The 24,237-nt window shown below is 43.8% G+C and overlaps 1 protein-coding gene across 1 annotated transcript; it reads left to right on the forward strand.

Moving 5' to 3' along the window:
• Positions 1-297: 297 nt before the first annotated feature.
• SRD5A3 (steroid 5 alpha-reductase 3) lies at positions 298-18,201 on the forward strand. The gene is made up of 5 exons (XM_061420204.1): positions 298-625; positions 8,582-8,724; positions 10,509-10,706; positions 14,554-14,688; positions 15,577-18,201. Exons 1-5 carry the CDS (start codon positions 405-407, stop codon positions 15,834-15,836), a joined length of 957 nt encoding a protein of 318 aa, XP_061276188.1. The 5' UTR covers positions 298-404; the 3' UTR covers positions 15,837-18,201.
• The last annotated feature ends 6,036 nt before the right edge of the window (positions 18,202-24,237 follow it).

Below are 24,237 nucleotides of genomic sequence, written 5' to 3' on the forward strand. Positions count from 1 at the left end.
TGTGTTACCGTACCATAATTTAGCTAAATACCTTAACATGGAACATTCTGGATTGTTTCCACTTCCAATGAAAACAATGCTGCAGTGAAGACTTGCAGTTATGTGGCCTTGTTTGTTCCGCTGCTTTGAATCATATTGTTGAATCATATTTCCGGGGTCCTACCGAAGCACCCCTGATTCACACAGTATACCGACTGCTACCAACGAGCACCAACTTGACCCTAACCCGCGAACCCGCGTGGCGGGGCGGTGGCTCCGTCCCAGGGGGGCGTGTCCAGGGCGGGGCCAAGCGCGTCCCCGCCCCGCGCTGCGCCCAGACGTCCCGCCCGACTGAGCCCGCGCACCGCAAGCGAGTAGACGGTCCTCCGGGGGCCGGGGGAGCTAGATAGCTGGGCTTGCCGGCTATGGCTACGTGGGCGGGGACCGAGGTCTCGGCGCTGAACCCGCTGCGCGCCTTTTGGCTCACGCTTGCTGCCACCTTCCTACTGACCCTGCTGCTGCAGCTCGTGCCGCCCGGCCTGCTTCCGGGCTGCGCGTTCTTCCAGGACCTGATCCGCTATGGAAAAACCAAGGAAGGGGCGCCACCGCGCCCGGCCGCCTGCCGGGCCTTTGATGTTCCCAAGAGGTAACCGCGCACGGGCGCGAGTCCTGGTTGCCAAGTCAAGGAGAGCCGGGGGCGCCCTGTTCGAGCTACCGGCAGGGGGCAGCAGAGGTGGGCACGGAGCCGGCGCGGACCGGATCCGGGAAGCCCAGGCCGATTCCCCGAGGCGGCGTTACCCCTGCCCGCCCTCCCGCAACTGCACGCGTCAGCTCTGCGGCCCTAGGGGCGGAGTGTCCGGAGACACAGAGGAAGCTGAGCCACGCGCACCTCCCGGGGCGCAGGAACGTAAACTTGTGGCCTCAACGTAGCCTTTCCTTCGGGGGAAATGGCTGCGCTTCCAAATTTAGGGCTGGTCACCAGGCGGTAAAGTCTCCTTTGTCCCCAGTTTCTCTTTCCGCCGTCCTGCACTCTAGGGACTCATAACCTAACTTGAGGTCGCCGAGACTCACTAGAAATGAAGGCAGGCCCTCCCATGTCTCGTGTCCCCTGTTTGTCTCCCTCACAGTCAACAGTCAGGACGAAGGTTGAGACGCTGGTCACTAACAGACGCCACCTCCATCAGCCGCACCAAGGCAGGTGCCCCGGGAGAAAGTTGCCCAAGATGGCACGTTTAGGCAAGCGTGGTCCCTAAGCGCCATATGGCTCAACAGATTTCATAACTAAGTTAAATGAGAGATTAAATCGTTATGCCTTCAATATAATTGTTGAAAAAATTGTAAGGCTTATTATAGTCCGGGGAGTTTTTTTCATGTGTTTTCACTTTAAATTTAGAACATAACTGAGAAGAGTGGGCCAAACACTTCTTGATGGTAGGTATATAGCAGTGGCGTTTTTTTTGGAGATACAGCCTAAATTGGCGTTCAGAAAAGACTATGGTGAAATGTGATAGGGTTTCTGATGTACTAAAATATCTTGATTATCGCTTAAACCTCAAATAGGCTGTTCCCCAGGTCTGCAGATGGGAAAGGGTGTAAGTAAACTTGGCTTCCCATTTCTGACTGTTGGAGAAATACTCACCAGATGTAACACTGAGAAGCAAGCGCTAGGTCATTTTGAGGAATGAGGAAGGGGAATGAGGCCCTGGGAAGAAGACCATATGCCTGCTAAGTTACTTCAGTCGTGTATGACTTTTTGCGACCTCTTGGACTGTAGCCTGCCAGGCTCCTCTGTCCATGGGGATTCTCCAGGCAAGAATACGGAAGTGGGTTGCCATTCCCTTCTCCAGGGGATCTTCCCGACACGGGAATAAAACCCATGTCTCTTGTCTCCAGCACTGACAGGCGAGTTCTTTACCAGTAGCGCCATCTGGGAAGAAGTAGATGCTTCAAACACTGTGATTAAACCTGTTTCTTAGAGGCTCTTTTTAAGCTAAAATGTCCTGTCAACCCTAACCCTATTTTTCGGGAAAAGGCAATGGCAACCCACTCCAGTACTCAGACCTGGAAAATCCATGGGCGGAGGAGCCTGGTAGGCTGCAGTCCATGGGGTCGGGAAGAGTCGGACACCACTGAGCGACTTCACTTTCACTTTTCACTTTCATGCATTGGAGAAGACAATGGCAACCCACTCCAGTGTTCTTGCCTGGAGAATCCCAGGGACGGGGGAGCCTGGTGGGCTGCCGTCTATGGGGTCGCACAGAGTCAGACACGACTGAAGCGACTTAGCAGCAGCAACCCTATTTTTAATCAGGACTTGAATGTAGTAAGTACTTTTCTACTTCACAGCAGGGACATTCCTAGATTGTCATTTTTTTAATGTTACAACGTGAAGAAAACAATTATTTGTTTTGAGAGTGAATTCTAACAATTTACTTTCTGAATTTTAAAAAAGATACTAGTGTCACTGATAAAAGGGCACATTTCAAATCATCCCCTGCACTTACCTATTTATTTGGCTCCCATACCCCACCTCTTACTACTCCAGTCTGTGGTCATATGGCAGCCAAGAAACAGATTTTGTACCTTTTCCTTATTCATTATTGCAAAATGGGTGCTCTTTGGGCTGCTTGTAATTTCTACTATATTATGAAATAATTTACACCTTTTTCTTCTTCCAGAATTCTAGAATGGACCATCCTCTGGTGTTTTGTTTGACTTTTTTTTTCCTAAATTGAAGCTGAAATTTCTTTTTATTCTAGAGCAGGTACAACTATTCCAGGCCAATAATGAAAGTCAAAAATGTCTAGATGCTATATTGAAGGACTTTTCCTTGTTCAAAATTCAATAGTACTCTTAAAAATGAAAATAAGCCTATAACTTTTACACTTACAAACAGGCAGCTGTGAATCATGTTTCTGTACCTAAGAGCTCAAGTTAATTTGGGAGGAATTATTTTTTCATAAATGGTAAAGAATTAAACCTTAATTGAGTTCATGGAATGTTTGATTCCATAATCCCTGTCTGGTAGATTTTTTTTTTTTTTAATTAAGGTGATACTGCTTTTCTTGTTTTCTTTTGGTTCCTGGAGTTTTGATTTCCCAGAAAGTCTGAATAAATACTTGACCTCAAACATTAGTCACAATGCTCTTGATTTTCATAGTGCACATGGAAATACTTCTATTTCTAATATTTCAAAATATTATAGAAACATTTTAATTAAATTCAGCTCTAGAGAAAGAGAATCGTCCAGTCTTTCCCTACTGGGGTTCAGGGATCCTAACCAGAAATCCAGAGGATCTATGGATAGAACTCATCACAAATTGGATTGGAGAAAATTACACCTTTATTTTACTAATCTCTAGCTGTAATTCACCATTTTCTTAGTGATGAATTGAATCAACAAACCACAGTATAATTAGCAATATCTGCAGTAGAATTGGCAATACCTGCAATTTAATACTATATTAAAATTATTGAAGAGACTAAGAACATTTTCATCACTATATAAAAATACTGTATTATCATCCACTGTGTCTCATTATTTAATACATTTAATTAAGCACATATATCACAAATGTTTCTTAGTGATTGTGTAACCTATATTTCAGTATAATTGGGTTTCCTTTGTATCCCCATGTATTTTAGGCTTGGGAAGGGGTGTGTTGCCTTCACCAGACTGCCTGAGGAGTCCATGGAAGAAAAATGTCAAGAATCCCTACTCTGGGCTGTAAATTCCATACATTTACATTTGTCTTGTTTGTTGCCATATCCTAGGCTCAATGCCTGACAAATAATAAAGTCCTCAGTCAATGTTTTGAATGAATCAAAGAAAAAAGATTTTAGGTTTGATTTATTGATTAACTTGACTAGTTTCTCTGAGAGTAACTTTGGCTGAGGTACCTTCTCTTTCATTCATTTATTTATTTAACCAGTGTTTATAGAGTATGTACTATTGCCAAGAGCTGTTCGAGGTTCCTTGGAACCTTGGTTTTTGTAAAGCAGTAGATATGTAAACAAATCTTTTAAAACAAGCAAGACAATTTCATATGGTAATAAGTGCTTCAGAGGAAATCCAGCTGGTTACTTGATCATGAGCAAGATGTGGGTGGCAGTGACAGCCCTGGAAAGGATGATCAGAAACGGGTAGGGCAGGAGATGAGTTCATTTCAGGAGGCCAGAACAGACATTGGGCTTTATGGACCATGGTGGAGATTAGATTTTATTCTGAGTGTATGGAAAGCAGCTTTAGGATGAGGAAATGGGGGTGTGGCATTATGTGATTTATGTTTGAAAGAATGACTTGCCATTGTGTGGGAAAGACTGGATGAGAGGCTGTTAACAGTGCTCCAGGCAAGAAGTGGTAGTATGGATTAGACTGTTAGTGTAATAGAACCTATTTGTCATATAGGTGGTGATGATATTAAAGCACATAGCATAGGGCCAGGCACCTAGGCAGAACTCAGTAACCATTAGTTTCCTTCCTTGGTGTGTATGTATGTATGCACACGCTTGTGTCCAGTCACTCATGTCCAACTCTGGGACCGCCTGGACTGTATAGCCTGCCAGGCTCCTCTGTCCATGGAATTTCCCAGGCAAGAATACCGGAGTAGGTTGCCATTTCCTCCTCCAGAGGATCTTCCCAACCAAGGGATTGAACCCACGTCTCTTGCTTGGCAGGCAGATTCTTTACCACTGAGCCACCAGGAAGCCTAGTTTCCTTCCTTAGTTAACCCTGTAACTCCCCTATCTGGTCCTGGGATCAGTTCTGGCAATCAGTAAATATGTATTAAATCAGAGCATATCTCCTGGCTCAGAACTATCCAGTGGCTTCCAACTCACAGAAGAGTCCAAAACCTTATACAATCTTGTTCTCACCACCTCACTGAGGTCCTATAGTTTGCCCCTCCTGTGGCTCTAATCCAGTTTTCTGGGTCTCTCTCTGCTTGTTGTTTCTCCCACCTCAGGGCCTTTGCGCTGCCTGTTTCCTCTACCTGGAAAGCTGTTCCCCCAAATAGCCAGATGGTATATGCTCTCACTTCCGTATAATTCTGCTCAGATACTACCTTGACAGTGAGACCTGCCCTATCCACCCTGTTTAAAAATATAATGCTGCCATACCCAGCATTCCTCTTCCCAGCTTTAGTTTTCTCATTAGCAGTTATCACCTACTGATGTGCTATAAATTTTACTTCTGTGTGTTACTGTGAATATAAGCTCCATGATGGCAAGAATTGTTGTCCTTTGTGTTCACTGCTGTACCTCCCGAGCTAGAGCAGTCCCTGGCTTATAATAGACATCAAACTGTTGGTTAAGTCAGAGGAGTGCTTGCTTGGTGCCCAGTCCTGTGTTACCGTAAGGGTCACTGTATCCTTGCTCCCAAGGGCTCACTTCAATTAAGCATAGTGCGAATGGAAGAAAAACAGGGAGAGTATTTAGAACAGAAGGAAGTGGAGTTTTCCAATCTGCTTTTGAGGCTAGAGCTGGGTCTTTTCAAAAAGAAATATGGGACTTTCCTGGTGATCCAGTGGCTAAGACTTCACGCTCCCAATGCAGGGGACCCGGGTTTAATCCCTGCTCAGGGAACTAGATCCTGCATGTGCAACTAAGAGTTTGAGTGCCACAGCGAAGACCCAGCACAACCAAATAAATAAATAAACAGAGATACAACCTCAAATAAAGAGTAGGACACATTTCATGTAGCAGGAATCAGGCAAACAAAATGAGAGAGAATGTGCAAAATGTAGGAATAAGAAAAACAAGTCAGCCTGTCAGTCAAAACCCTATGGCACAAGTAGGGCAGAGCAAAATGTGGCTTAGCAGCTTATATCAAACATGTGAGTGACTTGAATGACTCATGATTTGGTATAAATTGGTATGTGTAATGGTAGAGGTGGAAAAGTAGGTTCAAACAAATCTCGACCACATGACCAGGAGCACAGCCATGTGACTTTTAACTTCAGGGTCATCGAGGCTGAGTCTGGAGCCAAACACTGCCACTTCCTGGGAAGTGTTGGACAAGTAACTGAACCTTCCGAGCCTTTGTTTTCTCATCTGCCACATGAAGATAAACTTGCCAGGGTTGTTGGGAAGATGGGATGAATACTCTTAACTGGTCTTCCCACAACTAGATGATCCTCTTACCTAAGTACCAGAGGGATTTTTTTGAACAATGACCAAAATGAATGAGCTATGTTCTCACTTTCTCTCGCTCTCTCGCGCGCGCTCTCTCTCTCTCATACACACATTGTTGGGAAGATGGAATGAATACTCTTAACTGATCTTCCCACAACTAGATGATCCTCTTACCTAAGTACCAGAGGGATTTTTTTAAACAATGACCAAAATGAATGAGCTATGTTCTCTCTTTCTCTCTCTCTCTCTCTCTCACACACACACACACACACACATATATTCTCTCACATACTCCCTTTTTTTTGGATTGTGATGAAATATACATGACATAACCTTTTCCACTTTAACCCTGAGTATACAATTCAGCATCTTTAAGTCCATTCACATTGTTGTGCAGTCATCAGCACTGTCCATCTCCAGAACTTTTCTGTTAGATTTTTAAAACATAGATTATTCCTTCAAGTCACTGTGTTCGAACGCTGGCCCATCACACTTAAAAGCCAGTGCCCTTACAGGACCCCATAGCATCTTTCCCTCCTTTTTCATGCTCTAGCACTGTCCATATGTTGTTTAGTCGCTAGGTCATGTCTGACTCTTGGGACCCCTTGGACTGTAACCCACCAAGCTCCTTTGTCCCTGGGATTTTCCAGGCAAGAATACTGGAGTGGGTTGCTATTTCCTTCTCCAGGGGATCTTCCCAACCTACGGATTGAACGCACATCTCCTGCATTGGCAGGCAGATTCTTTACCACTGATCCACCAGGGAAGCCCACTATCTATATAGGTGTCATTTATTGTCCCTCAGGGCCTTTGTGGTTGCTGTTTCCTCTGCCTAGAAAACTTTCCCTAGAAATTCACAAGGGTTACTCATTCTAGCCAAGCATCACTTCTAGAAGGGCCGTCGTTGTCCATCCACCCATCCAGAATGACCTCTCCTCTGCACCACCTCTGTCCCATTACCCAGCATCAGGCAGGATGTCTGCAGATTCATTTGCTGACTCTCTGCTGAAAGGTAAATTTCAGCAAGCCAGGCACCTGGTCTGCTCCCTGCTGCATCCCCAGCTCCAAGAACATCACCTAGCAGGTTCGAAGTGCTCAGTACTCTTTTTTTGAAAAAATGAAATTGGTAAAGTGGCTCTAAAGTTGCCCCTCAGAAGCTGTCCCCTCCTCTTTCCATGGGAGCCTGCAGAGCAAGGCGCTGCTGCCATTCTGAGGTATTGGCTCAGACCAGACCTGGGCTCAGTTCTAGGAAGTGTGTCTTAAGGAAGACTCTGGTAGGCAACCAGAGGCCAGGGTCTAGGGATGGGGCAGAGAGGGCAGAATCGACACTCATGCTTGAACTAAGCTCTTTTGCATGAAGAAGAGCTGAATCAGGATTAACAGGACATCTCAGGACAGATCTAGTGACAGAATTTGTAACAGTGGTGGGAGAATTAAGTGGGTTGCTATGGAATGATCAGCTTAGATCAGCGTTAGTTAGACTGGGTTGTGGGCATGTTCTAGCGGACTGTGAGTTCTGGGACATAGAAGCATATTCTGGATCACCTAGAAGAGTCTCTTGAGTCTGTGTGTAGTCTTCTTGACTCCAGGTTGTCTTACTGCATCACAGATTAATGAGACAAGAAGGAAGGCTTAATATAGCTATGATGCTTTGAAGACCAGGGAAGGCCAGGTGATGTCCAGGCAACTTGCAGAGTCAGAAAGATTTTAAGTTGATTCAAATAGAGAATAGGTAAAGAGACCTCGAAAAAACCCGTGGTGGGCCCTCGTACCATACCAGGTATTGCAGCAAACCAACATTGTCTTTCAAGTAAAATTAACTCTGTTAATTGCAATTTATGTTGCTTTTGTGGTTTTATTTCATTTGTTACTCTGTTGATGGTAACACACACACTATACTTGTACTAGACTGTACCCATCAGGAGTTGATAGCTAGTTTTATGAGTTTTTATTTGTCATGTTATCATAGAAGTAATTTAGGTCGACACAATTTAGAAAGACACTAAATCAGAAGACCTATTTAAGGTTTCTTGCAGCCCTATGAGCATGTGATTGTGCAAATCTTGTGTAACTTGTATGGCTATTGCAGCAATATTACTTGAGATTTAGAAATCTTCCACAGGTTTGGCTTGTGGTAGCACAGTCTAGGCTCTCCCTGTCAGGCCCTGGGGCCCTCTATTTTTGAATTTGAGCCCAATTTTGTTACCCGAAGATAAGACAGATCGTTAACTTTAATCTAAATTTAACAAGGCCATTCATGTTCTTATTAACCTCAGGAAACCTTTTTCCTATGAGTTAACCAGTCCTATCATCTGAAAGGAAATTTCAAAAATCTGAACATCTGTAGGATTCAGGTTCTATTAAAAAAGCAAAACTATGCTTGCAGCATGAGGGAAAAGAATAGTCTTCTAGCATAATAGCTTCAAGTGGATCTGCTTTGATCATTATCTAACCTGTTTTCCCTTGGCAGGTATTTTTCGCATTTCTACATCATCTCAGTGCTGTGGAACGGGTTTCTGCTTTGGAGCCTTACCCACTCTCTGTTCATGGGAGCACCTTTTCCAAACTGGCTTCACGGTCTGCTCAGAATTCTTGGGACTGCGCAGTTCCGAGGTAACAACTCCCCTGGCTAATTCCAACCCTTGCGTCCTGTTCCTGACTTTCCTGCCTGCGGCAAGCTGTTCTGGGTAGTTCATAGCTTCTCTCAGGCTCCTCCTCAGCGGGTGAAGGGTGGGGGCAGAAAGGCTTCTGCGTGGATCATAGCCAGATGGCCAAGGAGGAGGCCTCAGGTCCTTCATTGAGATCATGGCCAGAGCTCCAAGTCAACTCTTCATCCCTGACTTCCCAGCAAGTGCTGTGCTAAACAGCACTGGCCATTCTCCCTCTGATATTTTTAGTACTGTTGATAAATTTATACAGAAGTCTTTACAATTAAGGGGAAAAACTTTTAAGATTCCTCAGGTTTGCCTTGAAACATTTATCATATATGTAGTTCCAACCAAAATTGTGCCTCCAGACTCCAGAAATTTGAGAGAAAATTACTTTTTAAATCATGGATTAAAAAGGTTTGTTTGCTGTGGGGCTTTGGTTATATCATAAAATTGACTGGAAATAGTTGTTGACCAGATGATTACAAAGTAGCCTTTAGATTGGCCTCACTGTGCCTTGAATAAAGGATACACGGAACGATTTAAAAAGTAAGGAATTGAAGGCGAAAACCATAACATGACCTCAGTTAATGTCGGGCAGCGGGAGAGGGGAAGAGTTAGAAACACATTGCTCTGGGGCTGTCACTGTCCTTTGTTCCAGCAGCCAAACCACTGGCTCTCTAGGAACAGTCCTTGTTCTGTATCTACAGAGGAACTTTTTGCAAAAGGTGACAGTCAGACGGGGAAAGTATGCGGAGCCCACTTGGGAGGGGAAGATACCAGAGTGAATCCCACTTCACCACTTAACACTTTATGCCTTCATTTGTGTACTGGAGGGTTCATGGGGTTCTGGTATTTGGAGGGTGGTTGTGAGGAGTTTTATTTGATTGTTTTAACCTGTTGCTGAAGAGTTAGAACTAGATTTTTACTATGTATAAAAGAGAAAAGCAGGCCAAGCCAATATGACAGAAGTCTCCATAGAATGTACCCTTCAGAGAGTCAGGGGAGGGGCAGTGCCTGGAAGGGAACCCAAGCACCTGCTGGTTGTCTTCCATTTCTGGATCTGGTCATATGGGTTTAGTTTGTAAAAATCTATTAGGCTGTGTTCTTAATGTATATTTATGTTGTATGATAACATTTTTTGAAAAATGTAGATTTTATGTCATTTTAAAAACCAGCATTTTTTCTGACTTCTTTTGGGGCAGAGGGGCAAAAGGCAGATAGATAGATTTCAAGGCTCACAGTCCCCCAAAAGTATCATTTTTTTGCCTCTTAGTATGAAAAGAAATGCATAATTCTTCCCACTCCATTTTCATGCCCCTTTCTGTTTCTGTACATTCCTGTGTCACGTGTCCCCCTGACCTCAGGCATCCCACCAGGGGGCCTGGCTCAGAAGTCATCCAGGAACTCTTCCTGACCATCTTCAAATGGGGATGCATGTCAGGGACCCAGAAACTGTGGAGTTGGGTTCTGAGAGCACAGACCCTTCCCAGCCCCATAACCCAGATGGCTTTCACATCACAAAGTAGAGACAGGAGACCTGAGTTTGTCTCTACTCTGTCACTAGCCAAATTCCTTGACCACTTGGCTCACTTCCTCATTGCCACTAAAAATGGCAGTGTTAGACTTTATGATATCTGGTACCATTTCCTAGCTCTGGTCTTGTTTAATAGTGCCTAACAGTAAGGACAGACATAACTGGACTATTCCTGGGGAGAGATGCTGAGCATGTTCCCTTCTGAATCGTAGGGGGTGAGCTCGCACTGTCTGCATTCTTGGTGCTAGTGTTTCTGTGGCTGCACAGCCTGCGAAGACTGTTTGAGTGCGTCTACGTCAGTGTCTTCTCCAATGCCGTGATCCACGCCGTGCAGTACTGTTTTGGACTTGTGTACTATGTCCTTGTTGGCCTAACTGTGCTGAGCCAAGTGCCCCTGGACGGCAGGAACGGTGAGTGGTCACTGGGGTCTGTCAGCTGAGTCACTGAGTATGTGAGAGACTCTCCCCACCAGGCATTACGGAAGCTGGAAAGTAAGAGACCTGCCCAATCCACTTGGCATATGAGGAGTCTGGGCTCTAATTGTAGCTTTAAAAACTCAGCATACCTGGAGGCTGTCATAAAGAGAACAATAAACATAAAATAATAGAACAATAAACAGGAAGAGAAAAATAAACATCATATATTAATGCATATATGTGGAATCTAGAAAAAGGTATAGATGATCGTATTTGCAACCAAGTAGAGACACAGATGTAGAGAACAAATGTGTGGACACCAAGGGAGAGAGGGATGGAGTTGGGATGAATTGGGAGACTGGGTTTGACGTTATTGAGATTATGTGTAAAATAGATAACCAATGAGAACCTACTGTGTATAGCTCAGGGGACCCTCCTGAGTGCTCCATGGTGACCTAAATGGGAAGGAAATCCAAAAAAAGAAGAGGATATATGTATATCTGTGGCTGATTCACTTTGCTGTATGGTAGCAACTAACACAACATTGTAAAGCAGCTATACTCCAATAAAAATTTTAAAAATTAAACAAGTCAGCATGCCCAAGGGTACCCAGCAGATACACATCACATTAACTATAACTGCTGAAACCTGAGACACCAACATAAGCAGCAGTGCCTTCAGTGAAGAGAGTGCAGTGCAGAGTCCTCAGGAGGCTTGGTTTAGGGATGAAGAAATGGGCCACGGGGTTTCCCTCAGTGGGACTGAAGTCAGTGAACTCCTGTGGGTTAGTCTGGAAAGAAAGAGGCAGTGTGGTCAGGAGTAGAACAGGAAGCAGGGGAACTCACTGGAGCAGGAAAAAGGCCAGCCAGCCCAGTTGTCTCACCAAAGCCTTGTCATCCTGGGGTGGAGGGGTGAGGTTGGGGAAGGTGAAGTTGTGCAGGGTGAAATCATGGAACACCAGAGGAGGAAGGGGTGGGTCAGCTCCTGGTGACAAGTTGGGATTTGAGAGGAGGCAGGGAGCCATTCTATTGCCATTTAGTTCTTGTGGTGGTTCCCCTTACAAAAAAGCTTTTCTCAAGTGAGGCAGCCTGAGAGGGGAGGGCAGAAGAGTACTGTAGTAAATCAGAGTTGTGTCTTAACACTTCCGAAGCTCTCACTTGCTAAGAAGAGGGAAGCAAAATCACAACCTTGGTTTATGAGGAGGAAATGAAATGTGATTTTGGGGGCTGGGGTGGTGGAGGGGAGGGAGGATGGGATATCTGACATATTTGACCATCTTTTTTTTTTTTTTTTTTTTTACAAAAACATTGCATGTTTATCATAAAGATTTCAAGTCATTTTGGGTGATTGAAGTGAGTTTTTAATGCTGAGGTTAACTTCATCTTGCACCCTTAGTATCCATCAGCCCACACATGCTAGGGTAGATCATTCACAACTGTTTTCTCTAAACCCAAGTCTCTGTTTCCTAAAGCTGCTCTATCCCTCCTCGTCCGTTGAGCCCATGGTCTGGCTGTTTCCAGTACTCAGTGAGTAAGCTTTCTCCGCAGGTTTGATTTCCGTGCTGAGTGCCTTTGGAGCAGCCTCTCTCTGTTGCTGTAGAACCACCCAAGGCTTCCATGGCTTGAGGAATGATTTTAAAGTACAACTTACTGACTATATTTCTCAATTCCTGAATTATTTATTGGCTCCAGCCACACTCAGCTGGCATCTCTCCATCTGATTTCTCTGAGCTTAAGTCAGTTTTTCCTCCCTCAGCTTTTGGCTGTGGCATTCTTTTCAGCCCATGTCACTATTTGAGCTGTCATTCCTGAAGAACAGTCCTAGGTTTTCACCCAAAGGAACTTTCCAGAGCACTTTGGTAACCTATTAGCTTGTAGTCTGTCAGCATGACGTGTCTCTCCTGGAGTTTCCTCTGCTGGCCTGGACCCCAGCTTTTGCTCTTCCTCCTGTAGAAACAGTCAAGGAGAGGCTGTTGAGACACCCACAAAATAGCTTGTAGATACTCCTTTCTGAAGGTTTCTGAAACTTGAGTTTCACCTACCTGTCCTTCAAGAGGTCATCTGCAGTCATTTGGGGCAGGCTGGGGAAGACTGGTTTCAGGAATTCATTGGAAGAAAGCACACTGGGGCATATGCCCGCTTCATGGTCTGATACACAGGCGCTTGGGAGTCAGATGGGCTTGAGTCTGAATTCTGGCTTATTTAATTTATCAGAGCTCCAGAACCTTTATCTGGAATTGGGGACATACACAAGAACTCATAAGAGGGTTCTTATGAAAGTGGAAAGTGTATCTGTAAACTACCCAGATTTTCACGTCTCCTTGTCTTCAGAGTCTAGAGGGTCTGCCCCTAGTCACTCTATTATATTTGTTCTGTGGTTTTTTTTCTTCAGAGCCCCATCTCGCCCTTATATTATTTTGATTATTGATTATATTATCTTGATTATTGATTTTTTTAAACTTGTTTCATCTCCTGCTACTAGAATGTGAGTTCATGAGGACTAGGATCTGACCTGACTCCCACTGCTTTATCCCTCATGAGAGATGCCACACTCAGTAGACACTCCATAAGGAATGAATAAATAAACAAATCATTAAATACTACACAGATCAGACCCTCAGTAAATAGCCTTCTGCCTGCCTTCTCTTTCCTGTATTATAATTCCAACTTACTCTGAAAAATCTTTTTTCCTTCATAGGTAATTTCTCTGCCTTTAGAGTAGGTGACTTGGCAGTGACATGAACTCTGCAACTTCTAACCCTATGGTGACTTGCTCTTAAAGCCCTCTGATTTAGAACTGGTTTTCATATTTTGTTTGTTTTTAACTTATAAAAATATAACCACTTAGTTAAATGGCTAAACCTAATAAACATTAAGAGACATTGTTTTTTAAAAAAATTAACTCAATTAGACTTCGTGGACTGTCATTAGTTATTAGCTGTCACTAGCTGAGTCCTGCTTCCAAGTACCCATATGGAATAGCTCGATCCTTGGTTCTCGTACCTAGATCAATTGTTAGGGGCTCCCTCTCGGCCCCAGAGCCTAGGCTCTTCCCCACTGTCAGTGAACAGCTTTGTTTTCTTCAGTCAAGTCCCTGACTCAGCTCACTGCTTCCTGCTGAACATAGGGAAGTCCTTAGTTTGCTTTTCTGATGCCAGTCCTTAGAAAACCTTCATTCTTCCTGTCTTCTTAGTACCTGGAGAAGAAAAAGAAAGATGGAACCTTGAGTGTTTCTACTCCTGAAACAAAATCTCTTGACTGGGTTCTCTTTAATCAGAACAGGATATTGTTTTGGTCTTTATCTTGCAGTTTACATTTCCCTTTTTGAGAAGCTCCGCCCCTCACCTTTACTTGCAGTGATTTTCTTCATTGGCTGGAGCTAGTCAAGTCAGTATTCAAAGTTTCCCTAGAAATGGCTCAGGTGAGATCCTTCAGAAGGTGTTTTTCTGACAGCAGACTGCAAGAAAGAAGACATCAAACCAGGCTTAGCAATAAAAATGCAGAGTGGTCTTACCACACAAGAATACATCACAAGAGTGGAAGCTGACCCACAGAGCTGATCCCCGTGCCTGAAGCACTTGAAGAAGGAGCAGGAGAATGTGCCGATCTGGAGTTCTCTGCCAGTGAGCCCTGAAGCTGCCCCTAGCTGAGGAGCATACCTCCTTCATCCACAGGGACAGTGTTCTCCCTTCTGTGCTTGGGAAATGATATCAGGGTGGTTTTCTAGTCATAAGGAACCAAATAAGTGGATAATTGTGTTCTGCAGACTGTATAATTTTTTTAATGCGCTGAGCCTCTGAAGTTTTGCAGAGTTGGCTAATAGGTAATTCTTATTTCTGTAGTCTATGTGATAGGGAAGAATCTCTTGATGCAGGCTCGGTGGTTCCATATCCTCGGAATGATGATGTTCATCTGGTCATCTGCCCATCAGTATAAATGTCATGTCATTCTCAGCAATCTCAGGAAAAACAAAGCAGGTAAGATATCTTTTAGAACCACTGACTGGGGGGTTTTAGCCCTCAGGAGTTAAATGTACTTATTCTTTCTCTCTTTTCTTTCCTGCTCTAATTAGTCAACTAATCAATCTATCAAATACTCATTTTGACAAGACTCTCTGGGTCTTGATCTTCCCATCTGTAAAACGAGAGCATTTTACTGACAGCCCTCGCTGGCACCATCTAGCCCTGACATTCTGTGACTCTATGCTGTGCCCACATTTTGGGGCCTGCACTGCATATAAGTGTCGAACCAGCATGTCAGCACTACCATTACTGTGCCAAGTTAGTATCGTTCCAGCCAAAGCAAAAAAATTTAACTTTTTTAGTTAGCTTGTACTGACTTATCACATATACAGTTTTTATTAGGCTTTTTGAGATAATAAAAATTGAACAGTGCTACTCAACATTTATCAGGCACTTGCTTTGTGCCAGCCCTGTTCTGAGTCGCTTTATGTTTAACATCACAGTACTCGCTTGAGGCAAATACAGTCTTACCCTGATTTTACAGGTGAGGAAACAGAGGCACAGAGAGGTTAAGCAACTTACCTAAAATTACACAGCTTGTAAGTGGCAAAGCTAGGACTCTAACTCATGCAGTCTGACTCTGGAATCTGAGCTCTTCATCACTAGCTTGGAGGATTGTTGGAGAAACAGGCTTTCTTTTGTGCTTATTTACAGTTAGTATAACTTCAGTCTGTGACTTTCTGACATGTAGTAGGTTGACAGTGGAGGTGGTGATAGCATGGTGGTTTGTACAGGTCTGTGACATCCTTTTCTGGTTGAGTTTTTATAAATGACTTCGGGAGCAAAGTGGTAAAACTTTCTTCTAGCAACTTCAGACGTTAAGGGTATCTTCTCCCGTTTCAGGAGTGGTCATTCACTGTAACCACCGAATCCCTTTTGGAGACTGGTTTGAATACGTCTCTTCCCCTAACTACTTGGCAGAGCTGCTGATCTACATTTCCATGGCTGTCACCTTCGGTTTCTACAACTTGACTTGGTGGCTCGTGGTAACATATGTCTTCTTCAACCAGGCCCTGTCTGCTTTCCTCAGCCACAAATTCTACAAAAGCAAATTCATCTCCTACCCGAAGCACAGGAAAGCTTTCCTGCCATTTCTGTTTTAAGTTAACCTCCAGTTATAAAGAATGCAAACCAAGTGACGGGTTCAGTTCCTAAGGACAGGGAAGTCTAGAGACCAAAGTACAGTTTCTGTGGAATGGCTTGAAACTCTGTTCCATTTCTGTTACCAAAGTCTTCACTGCGTGAGCAAAGACATACCCCTCCGGAAAATGAGTCTTCAGACAAGAAATCCTTCCTCCCGGCAGACATGGGAACGCTTTGTGTGCTTTCTGAGATGTTCTATAGAACCAACCAGCTGCTAGAAAATAAAGAGCAGATGAGACTTCAAGCTGCTTCAAAAACAAGACCAGGCAAGAATATATGAACAGCATCTAACAAATACATACATATACAAAGGAAGAGAGAAGCTCACATGTGGCTTTGTTTTTGCTCCAAACAAACTAACTAGACAGCAGGATAAGCAATATAATAAGTGCTCAGTAAATGCTTATTGCATTTCAGTCAAAGCAGAATAGCCCTTGAAAATAAGAGCAATGTATAATTTCACACTGATGGATTCAGGGGAAAGTGAGTGTATTGAAGTTATTTTATACTTACTACACAAAGATTACCAGTAATGTAACCATCAGTAGTCATCTCCCCCTCAAATCACAGCTTAACAGAAGGTTTGAAACCTCTTTTATTTAATACTTTTTTGACATCCCTTTCTGGGGAGTACCTTAAAAGTGAAAGTATCAAAAATAAAGTATTTTTGTATTTATGCATAAAAGCCTTCATGAATGGCACTGACACTCCAGATTGGATAGCGCTGTAGCCTCATTTGTACATAGTTACTTAGATTGGATTAATAACTGCCTGAGTTTATTTTAACTTAATAGAATGAATCCAAAGATATTTAAAGTTTATACTGACAATAGCGTATTTAAAGAAAATACCCATCATTCAATCAAGTAGATATAAAAGTACAGTGTAAAAGTAGAAAATAATACCATAGTCTGAGCAATGCAGTAAAAACTGCACATTTGTGCAATGTAAGATTTACTGGCTTATTGGCCAGGGTATTAACTATTCCTTTTATACAGCTGTTTTATTATAGTCTACTAAAGTTTTGTGCTCAGGTATACCATGCTATGAGGGAAAGCACCTCATTGTTAACCCAACACAGATGGAATGCATAGTCTAAGGATGTCCTCCCCACCTGCATCTGCAGTGATAAACCAAAGCTATTAGATTCTTTCCAATCTGACTTTCAGTGCATGTATATCAGCACATATTCTAAACTTCTTACACTTCTGAAGTAGCGTTTTCTCCCCAGCAATCAAATGCCACTTCCATCAGCTGCTCAGTCTGTTCAAATGAAATGACATGTTCATTTCAGGATTCAGGAACAAAACTTCTTACTTCAGAAATGTGAAGCCCATTGCATTTTGGTCTTAATTTCCACACAAATGGCATAAATTTTAGTAGCATACTATTGGGGGAGAAAAATGTATTTTGCTTTAGCTTGCAATTTCATACTAGGCTAGACTAGGAATTTGGCTACTACTCTGGAATTTCATTGTACTTTTAAGTAAAATCATCATCACCCCTGCGAGGAGGCCCATGGGCTGTGAGAGAGGGTTCCCTGTCCGCCCTGTACACCCCGCGCCCACGCCACCCTCATCACACTTCTATCTCCTGCTGTCCCTTCACCTTCCTGGCTCAGACATTGCACTTCTAGGTGAAACAAAAAAGGAAGTAGTGGTGTCCTCAAAGGGGTTCAGAACAAAGTCACCATCTTTGTTGAAAGCTCAACTGCGGAGAATAATTGAAAATCCTGCTGTGTTGCAAGATCGCTATCAGCAATGCTCTTTGGATTGGTGAAAATATTCTGTGTGCCTGGAGGGAGAATGCCAGAGACAGTCTGTAGATTCTTCCCACGGGTAGTCCTGGAATAGCCTGGGGGCAGGGTTCCTGTCTTAACCTGCTAGCTTAGTTGAACAGCTTTCCTCTTTCATTCTGTTACTAGTAAGTTCAAGGGAAATGATACTGAACCACCTCATAACAGCATTCCCTGGGTTAACAACTGACTATAAAAGTATGCTAAAAATAGCCTTTGTTTTTAAGTCTCCCAAGTTGTAGCTCGGCCTCTATACTGACATTTGCTTTCAGTGAGCTTTCAGTGAGCATGGATGATTTTGTGTCCACAAAGCTTTGTTCTGTGTTACCTTTTTAATTCAGTGAGTGGTTATTACTAGAATTCCTATCCCAAAAAAAGGAAAAGCCTTTGCTGATATTTTTATATAAAGCTTAATAGATAGTCTAAGGAGACTGTAAACATTTACATAACTAAAGTTACCTGAAAATTCAAGGACCATTGATAAGGAATCTGTCTTGAACTGATAACATTAAAGAGGTCTTAATAAACGAGCAAGTAGAAATTTTTTACATATCTAAGCAGCATCTGCTTATCAGAAAAAATTATTCAACTGATTTTTATCAGTACCTTAACCTTCTAAGATTTTTCTGATGAATGGAAAAGAAACAGTAGAGTTGGCAGTGGTCCCTAAGTCACATGATGCGTATTTCATCATTTTTCTCAAATACTGATGATCCAGAAAGACATATATTGGTTTCAGGGAAACAAAATTTAATCATTTGAATAAACATTGTATTATAAAAAGCTACCCTATGCACATAATATCAGGTCTCTTCCTTCAAAAGGACTGAACACTTGAAGTGCTTAGTGGACAAAAGAACACGAGGGATTTCTCTGCAGAAAGACCAATCTACCTCCTGAGTCTAGCCCTCTGGGTAAAAACCTCGTAGCATATGTGCAGTTTTTATCAGGGGTCCCTGGCCTACATAGCATCTTTCTGTGAATTAAAAAGTTGTTACTCTGGCAGCATCCCTATGAGAGCAGGGCATGAGCCTTTGTGGGCATAAAAGGCAGCTGGGGATGGGACTGCAGCTTAATAAGCAGATCTTGAGTTGGATCTCAGCCCAGTCATCCTTCAGCCTGGTGTCTGTGCAGTGCGCGAACTGCACAGTGGTCCGTGGAGCCGCTGCTCATCGTGCTGCCTGATTCTGCAGATTCTGTTCACCCTAAAGTAACAAGACTTGATTTTATGGAATCTTCTCACTGAGAAAGACCATATGAATATATCCAGGAGAAGGGGAAGTAAGCACTCCATGTAAAACATCCCCGCTGCTGCCCACCAAAAGAGCAGTTTGGTGGTTAGCAGGTAAGTGACTCTCAAACGGTCAAATGTTCAGGTGCTAGGATGCTAGTCCCAAGTAGAATATTTTGCTTCTCTGATTGACGTCTCCTGTCTTTCCAGTTCATTGTTCTAGTACAGCAACTCCAACAGCCCTTCCACCTCCCTGGGACCTCCAGTCTATTGATACCATGACATTATTATTGTCCTTCACCTCTCCTCTAAGTTTTATCTCCTTAATGTACTTAAGAGAATCACTCTTATCATCCATTTGTAATATCCCCAACTCTCTTGCCTCCCTGCATTGCTTCTTCCTGCTGATTTAACTAAAGTACTGCTACTGCTGCTACGTTGTTTCAGTCGTGTCCGACTCTGGGCAACTCCATAGACGGCAGCCCACCAGGCTCCCCCGTCCCTGGGATTCTCCAGGCAAGAACATGAGTGGGTTGCCATTTCTTTCTCCAATCCCTGGTTAAATTCAACCCTCCCTTCCCTGTGTGTGCACCTATGCACCTGAACTATGGCTGGCGAAATACAGTCCCCAAACATCCCCCTTCAGATTTATGGCCACTCATCTCAAGCGGTGTTCACTGCTGCAGTCATAGTGAACATCCCTGTTCCATTCAGTCTCCCACTCTGCTGACTGTGTCGCATCTCTGACTCAGGAGAGTGAAGCTGCTGGAAGCCAGCTTCCACAGGTTACCAGCACTGCACCCACCTAAGCATCTGCCCTTGTATGTTGTCTGCCCTTATTACTATTGTTGAAGGATACTTTTTTTAAAAGAATATATAATCATGATTCTCATACAAATATAAAATGAACATGCGCCAAAGATTCTATTGAAATCACGGTGAAGGAACCAGTAAGACATTAGAACCAGCTCAAAGAATTTCAAAGAGCGGACACATAAATGGATAATGTGCGTGCGTGCATGTTAAGTTGCTTCAGTCATGTCCAACTCTGTGACCCTATGGACTGTAGCCCACCAGGATCCTCTGCCCATGGGATTTCCTAGGCAAGAATACCTGAGTGGGTTGCCATGCCTTCCTCCAGGGGATCTTCCCAACCCAGGGATTGAACCTGCCTCTCATGTCTCCACATTGGCAGGTGGGTTCTTTACCACTTGTGCCACCCGGAAAGCCCATATGGATAATAAGGCATGCTAAAATAAATTTGCTTAATATATCCAAAACTGTCTTCTGTAGTAGGAGAGGAAAATCAGTTGTGCCCGCATTGGACAAAATTCATTTGCATGTCTGTAGAAAAGATTTTTTTGCATTCCTACCAAGTGTCTGTGACTTACAAAGTTATAAAATAGTTCAAAGACAAGGTGCAGATAACCTGAAGAGTATGACAGACTAGACACCAGTAATATTTTTTTTGCTCATTTCAAAGTCATTTACAACTTTTTCCTGAAACTAAAAGCAGTCTTTCTGGGTTTCTAGTTGAAGCTAGGCCCTCTGCTTGGGCACTAGAGTCTACCTAAGGACACTGGTTAGCTGTTCTTCTTCCTATTAAGTCAGCAAAGTTTTACCCTTCTCAATTTTGCCAGCAGCAGACACAATACCTTTTCAAAACCTAATCCCATTTCCCTCACCGGATAGCATCTGCTTTTTCTGGGGGCTTTGCAGCCAAACTACAAAGTTTTATTTTGTCCTTACTAGCTCCAGTTTTCCTCTCAGTGCTCAACCCATTCCAGTCACTCTCCAGACCACACAACTCAACTGACACTGCTCCTGAAAGAGCCTCCAGCAACCATGTGAAATCTAGTGGTTGCTTCTCAGTATTCACACCGATGCAGCAGTTAGTCACTTCACCTTGATACGCTTCGTCTAATTGACTCCAAGACTCTGTACACTCTTGAGCTTTCCTCCTTACTTCCCTGGCTATTCCTTCCCAGGTTTTTCTACGATTCCTTCTCTTTATCCTGACTTCTGAATGTAGGAATGCGCCAGTTCCGAGTTCTTGGTCCCTTTCTCTATCTTTAGATGGTGATCTCATAACAGTCTCATGACTTGAAATACTATTTATATACTGATAACTTCTAAATATATGACAACTTCTAAACATCATTCCTCAACTCTCAACTCATATATCCAATTGCATACTCCGTGTCTCTACTTGGTGTGTAATATAGATCTCGATTGATGTGATTACATGGAAATTTCTGATTTTCCTCACCCGCCACCTCTCTTATAGCCCTCCCGTTTCTTTACTTACTCAAACTGAAAACAATGAGGTCTTCCTTGACTCTTCTCTCTCTCTTGGCCTGCAGACCATCAGTGGCTCTGCATCCAGAAGTTATCCCTGTTATATTAACTCTTTGAGCTCCCCTCCTGATTTGAGCCACCATCACTGAACCACCTAATCTGTTGTTTCTGCCTTATTCTCTACAGCTGATTCTCAACATAAGCCAGCGTGATCTTTCAAAAACGTAGCTCATGTCACTACTGTCTCAGAGCCCTGCAACAGCTACCAGTTTCTCTCAGATTAAGGCCAAAGTTACTCCAGTAAGCTACTAGTTTCCCATATGATCTGACCCGCAGTCATCTCTCTTACCTCGTCTCCTAACCTTCATTCCCTCTCCCTGCACACTGGCCTCCTTGCTGGTACATGTACATCAGCCATGCTCTCATGTTAGGGCCTTTGCACAGGTCGTTCCCTCTGCGTAGAGTGCTCCTTCCCCAGAGGGCCGCATGGCTAACTCTTCACCATCATTGTGCTATCTACTGCTGCGTAACGACGTACTTCAGATCTTAGCAACGTAAAACAGCAAATGTCTCTCAGTTTCTGTGGGTCAGGATTTCAGGTGCAGCTTAGCTGGGTGCCTCTGCCTCAAGGATTCACTCAGTCAAGATGTCCCCAGGGCTGAAGTCCCATCAGCAAACTCCCTGAGGGAGAACCCTGCTCCAAACTCATTCATGTGAATATCAGCAGGATTCAGTTCCTTGTTAGCTACTGAGCTGTGGGCCAGGAACCTCCTCTGGTTCCCTGCCACATGGGTCTCTCAGTGGGGCAGCTCACAGCATGGGACCCACCTCCCATCAGAGCAGGCAAGCAAGAGAACGCAACACAGAAGCAACCTCTTTATCACTTACTCTTGAAAGTGACGTCCCATCACTTTCTCCATGTCTGTCTGTTAGAAGGGCGTCACTAGATCAGCTCATACTCATTACACAGGGCAGGGTTATCAGGAGGGTGTGGGTGACTGTGGGTGGGGCCATCTAAGGCTGCCTACCACAACCACCTTGTCAGTAAGGTGCTCAGTTGTGTCCGACTGCGACCCTGTGGACTGTAGCCCGCACGCTCCTCTGTCCATGGAATTTTACAGGCAAGAATACTAGAGTAGGTTGCCATTTTCTACTCCAGGGGATCTTCCCAACCCAGGGATTAAGCCTGCGTCTCTTGTGTCTCCTGCATTGACAGGCAGATTCTTTGCCACTGCGCCACCTGGGTCCTTATTTAAGGGTTGCAGTCTGACCCTCTCTCTCATGTTTTCATCTCCCTTTGCTCTCTTTGCTGAAATCCTTACTGTTCTGAATTATGATTTTCTCTGGATATATGCCAGGAGTGGAATTGGTAGTTCTATTTTTAGTTTTTTAAGGAATCTCCATACCGTTCTCCATAGTGGCTGTACCAGTTTATTCCCACCAACAGTGGAGGAGGGCTCACTTTTCTCATCACTCTCTCCAGCATTTATTATTTGTAGACTTTTTGATGATGGCCACTCTGACTAGTGTGGGGTCAGGTCTATCTCTCCTTCTATTCTAAATGATAATCTAGGTGGGTAGAGAATCCTGCATTAAGTTTTTCCCTTTTAGGATTTTTAACATGTCTTGCCACTCCCTTTTAACCTGCAAAGTTTCTGCAAAAAAAATCAGCTTATAAGCTTTATGGGAGTGTAACTGGCTCTTTGTTTTTCTCTCACTGCCTTTAGAATATTCTCTTAATTTTGCCATTTGAATTATGATGTGTCTTGGTGTGAGTCTGTTTGGGTTCACTTTTTTGTAACCTTCTGGGCTTCCTGTACCTGTATATCAGTTTCTTTCTTTAAATTTCAGAAGTTTTCAGCTATAATTTCTTCAAATACATTTCCCCTCTTTCTCTTCTCTTTCTGGAACCCCTATTATGCATAGGTTGGCACATATTATATTCATAGATCTCATACACTGCTTTCATTTTTGTTCATCTGTCTTTCTGCCTGCTGTTTCGATTGGGTGATTTCCGTGATTCTGTCTTCAAGATCACATATTTGTTCCTTTGTGTCATTTTATCTGCTATTTGTTGCTTCTAGTTTGGTTTTTACCTCAGCAGTTGAATTGTCTCTTTTTTGTCTCATCTTTATAGTTTCTAGTTTCTTGTTACAGTGGTCAGCATTTCTATCAGTAATCTTTCTTAATTCAGTTAGTATTTTTATTACCATTTTTTAAATTCAGGGTCTGGTAGGCTCATAAGCTTTGCTTTATTTGTTCTTTCAGGGAATTTCCTTTGCTCTTTCAGTTGGGAGTAGTTTCTCTCCCTTTTTATTTTACTTAACTTCCTCTGTCTCTATGAATTTAGGAGGAACAGTTGTCTACTGTGGTCTTGTTGGAGTGTTTTTAGGTGGGAATGTCCCTGTGTAGGCTATGTGTGTCCAGTATCTTTGGTGCAAGGGCTGGTTTTGGAATGGACCAAATGGACCTTTACTCAGGGTGTGCTAGCGGTTATCTCCTTGCTGGGAGTGTGGTTGGTATTGTGGTGACTAGAGCCTGTACTGGATGTGGGGCAGGGCTTCCTCTTGGCTCCCTGGTGGTCACCACCCTGGCGAGGGCAGGGTCTGCTCCACGGTTGTTGGAGTAGCAGCTCTGAGTGCTGGGTTCGGTCAGGCTCCATTGCCCTCAAGTGCATGCCATGTCCCAAAGGAAGGGACTGCTGAAGGAAGCGAAGCCCATGCAATCACAGAGGACCAGTGTAAACCCGTACAGATGTCCACAGTTCTGCCCAAGCTTACGTCCCTTTCGCATTTCGTCCCAGATCTAGTGCCAGGCAGTGGTGTGGGGTAAGCTGGGGATCTGGGTGTTGTGGCTGCAGAGATTGAGATGGCACTGTCACCAGAGATCTGCCTGTGTTGCAGCCCTCTCCCAGGACCTGCCTGCCCTGTACCTATGCTGAGCTGCAGTGTGGAGTGGGTGGGGCCCAGGCTCTCCAGCTGGGAGAGGAACCACTACTCCTGGGCATGCTGATGATAGCCGTCCCTGTCCTGCTCGG

The sequence above is a fragment of the Bos javanicus genome, chromosome 6 (assembly GCF_032452875.1).
Source record: "Bos javanicus breed banteng chromosome 6, ARS-OSU_banteng_1.0, whole genome shotgun sequence".
NCBI lineage: Eukaryota > Metazoa > Chordata > Mammalia > Artiodactyla > Bovidae > Bos > Bos javanicus.

Coding starts and splice junctions, on each gene's coding strand:
- SRD5A3 (XM_061420204.1), top strand. CDS start 405: ATGGCTACGTGGGCGGGGACCGAGGTCTCGGCGCTGAACCCGCTGCGC. Junction 8,725..10,508: donor TGGGACTGCGCAGTTCCGAG/GTAACAACTCCC, acceptor TCTGAATCGTAG/GGGGTGAGCTCGCACTGTCT. Junction 10,707..14,553: donor GCCCCTGGACGGCAGGAACG/GTGAGTGGTCAC, acceptor TTATTTCTGTAG/TCTATGTGATAGGGAAGAAT.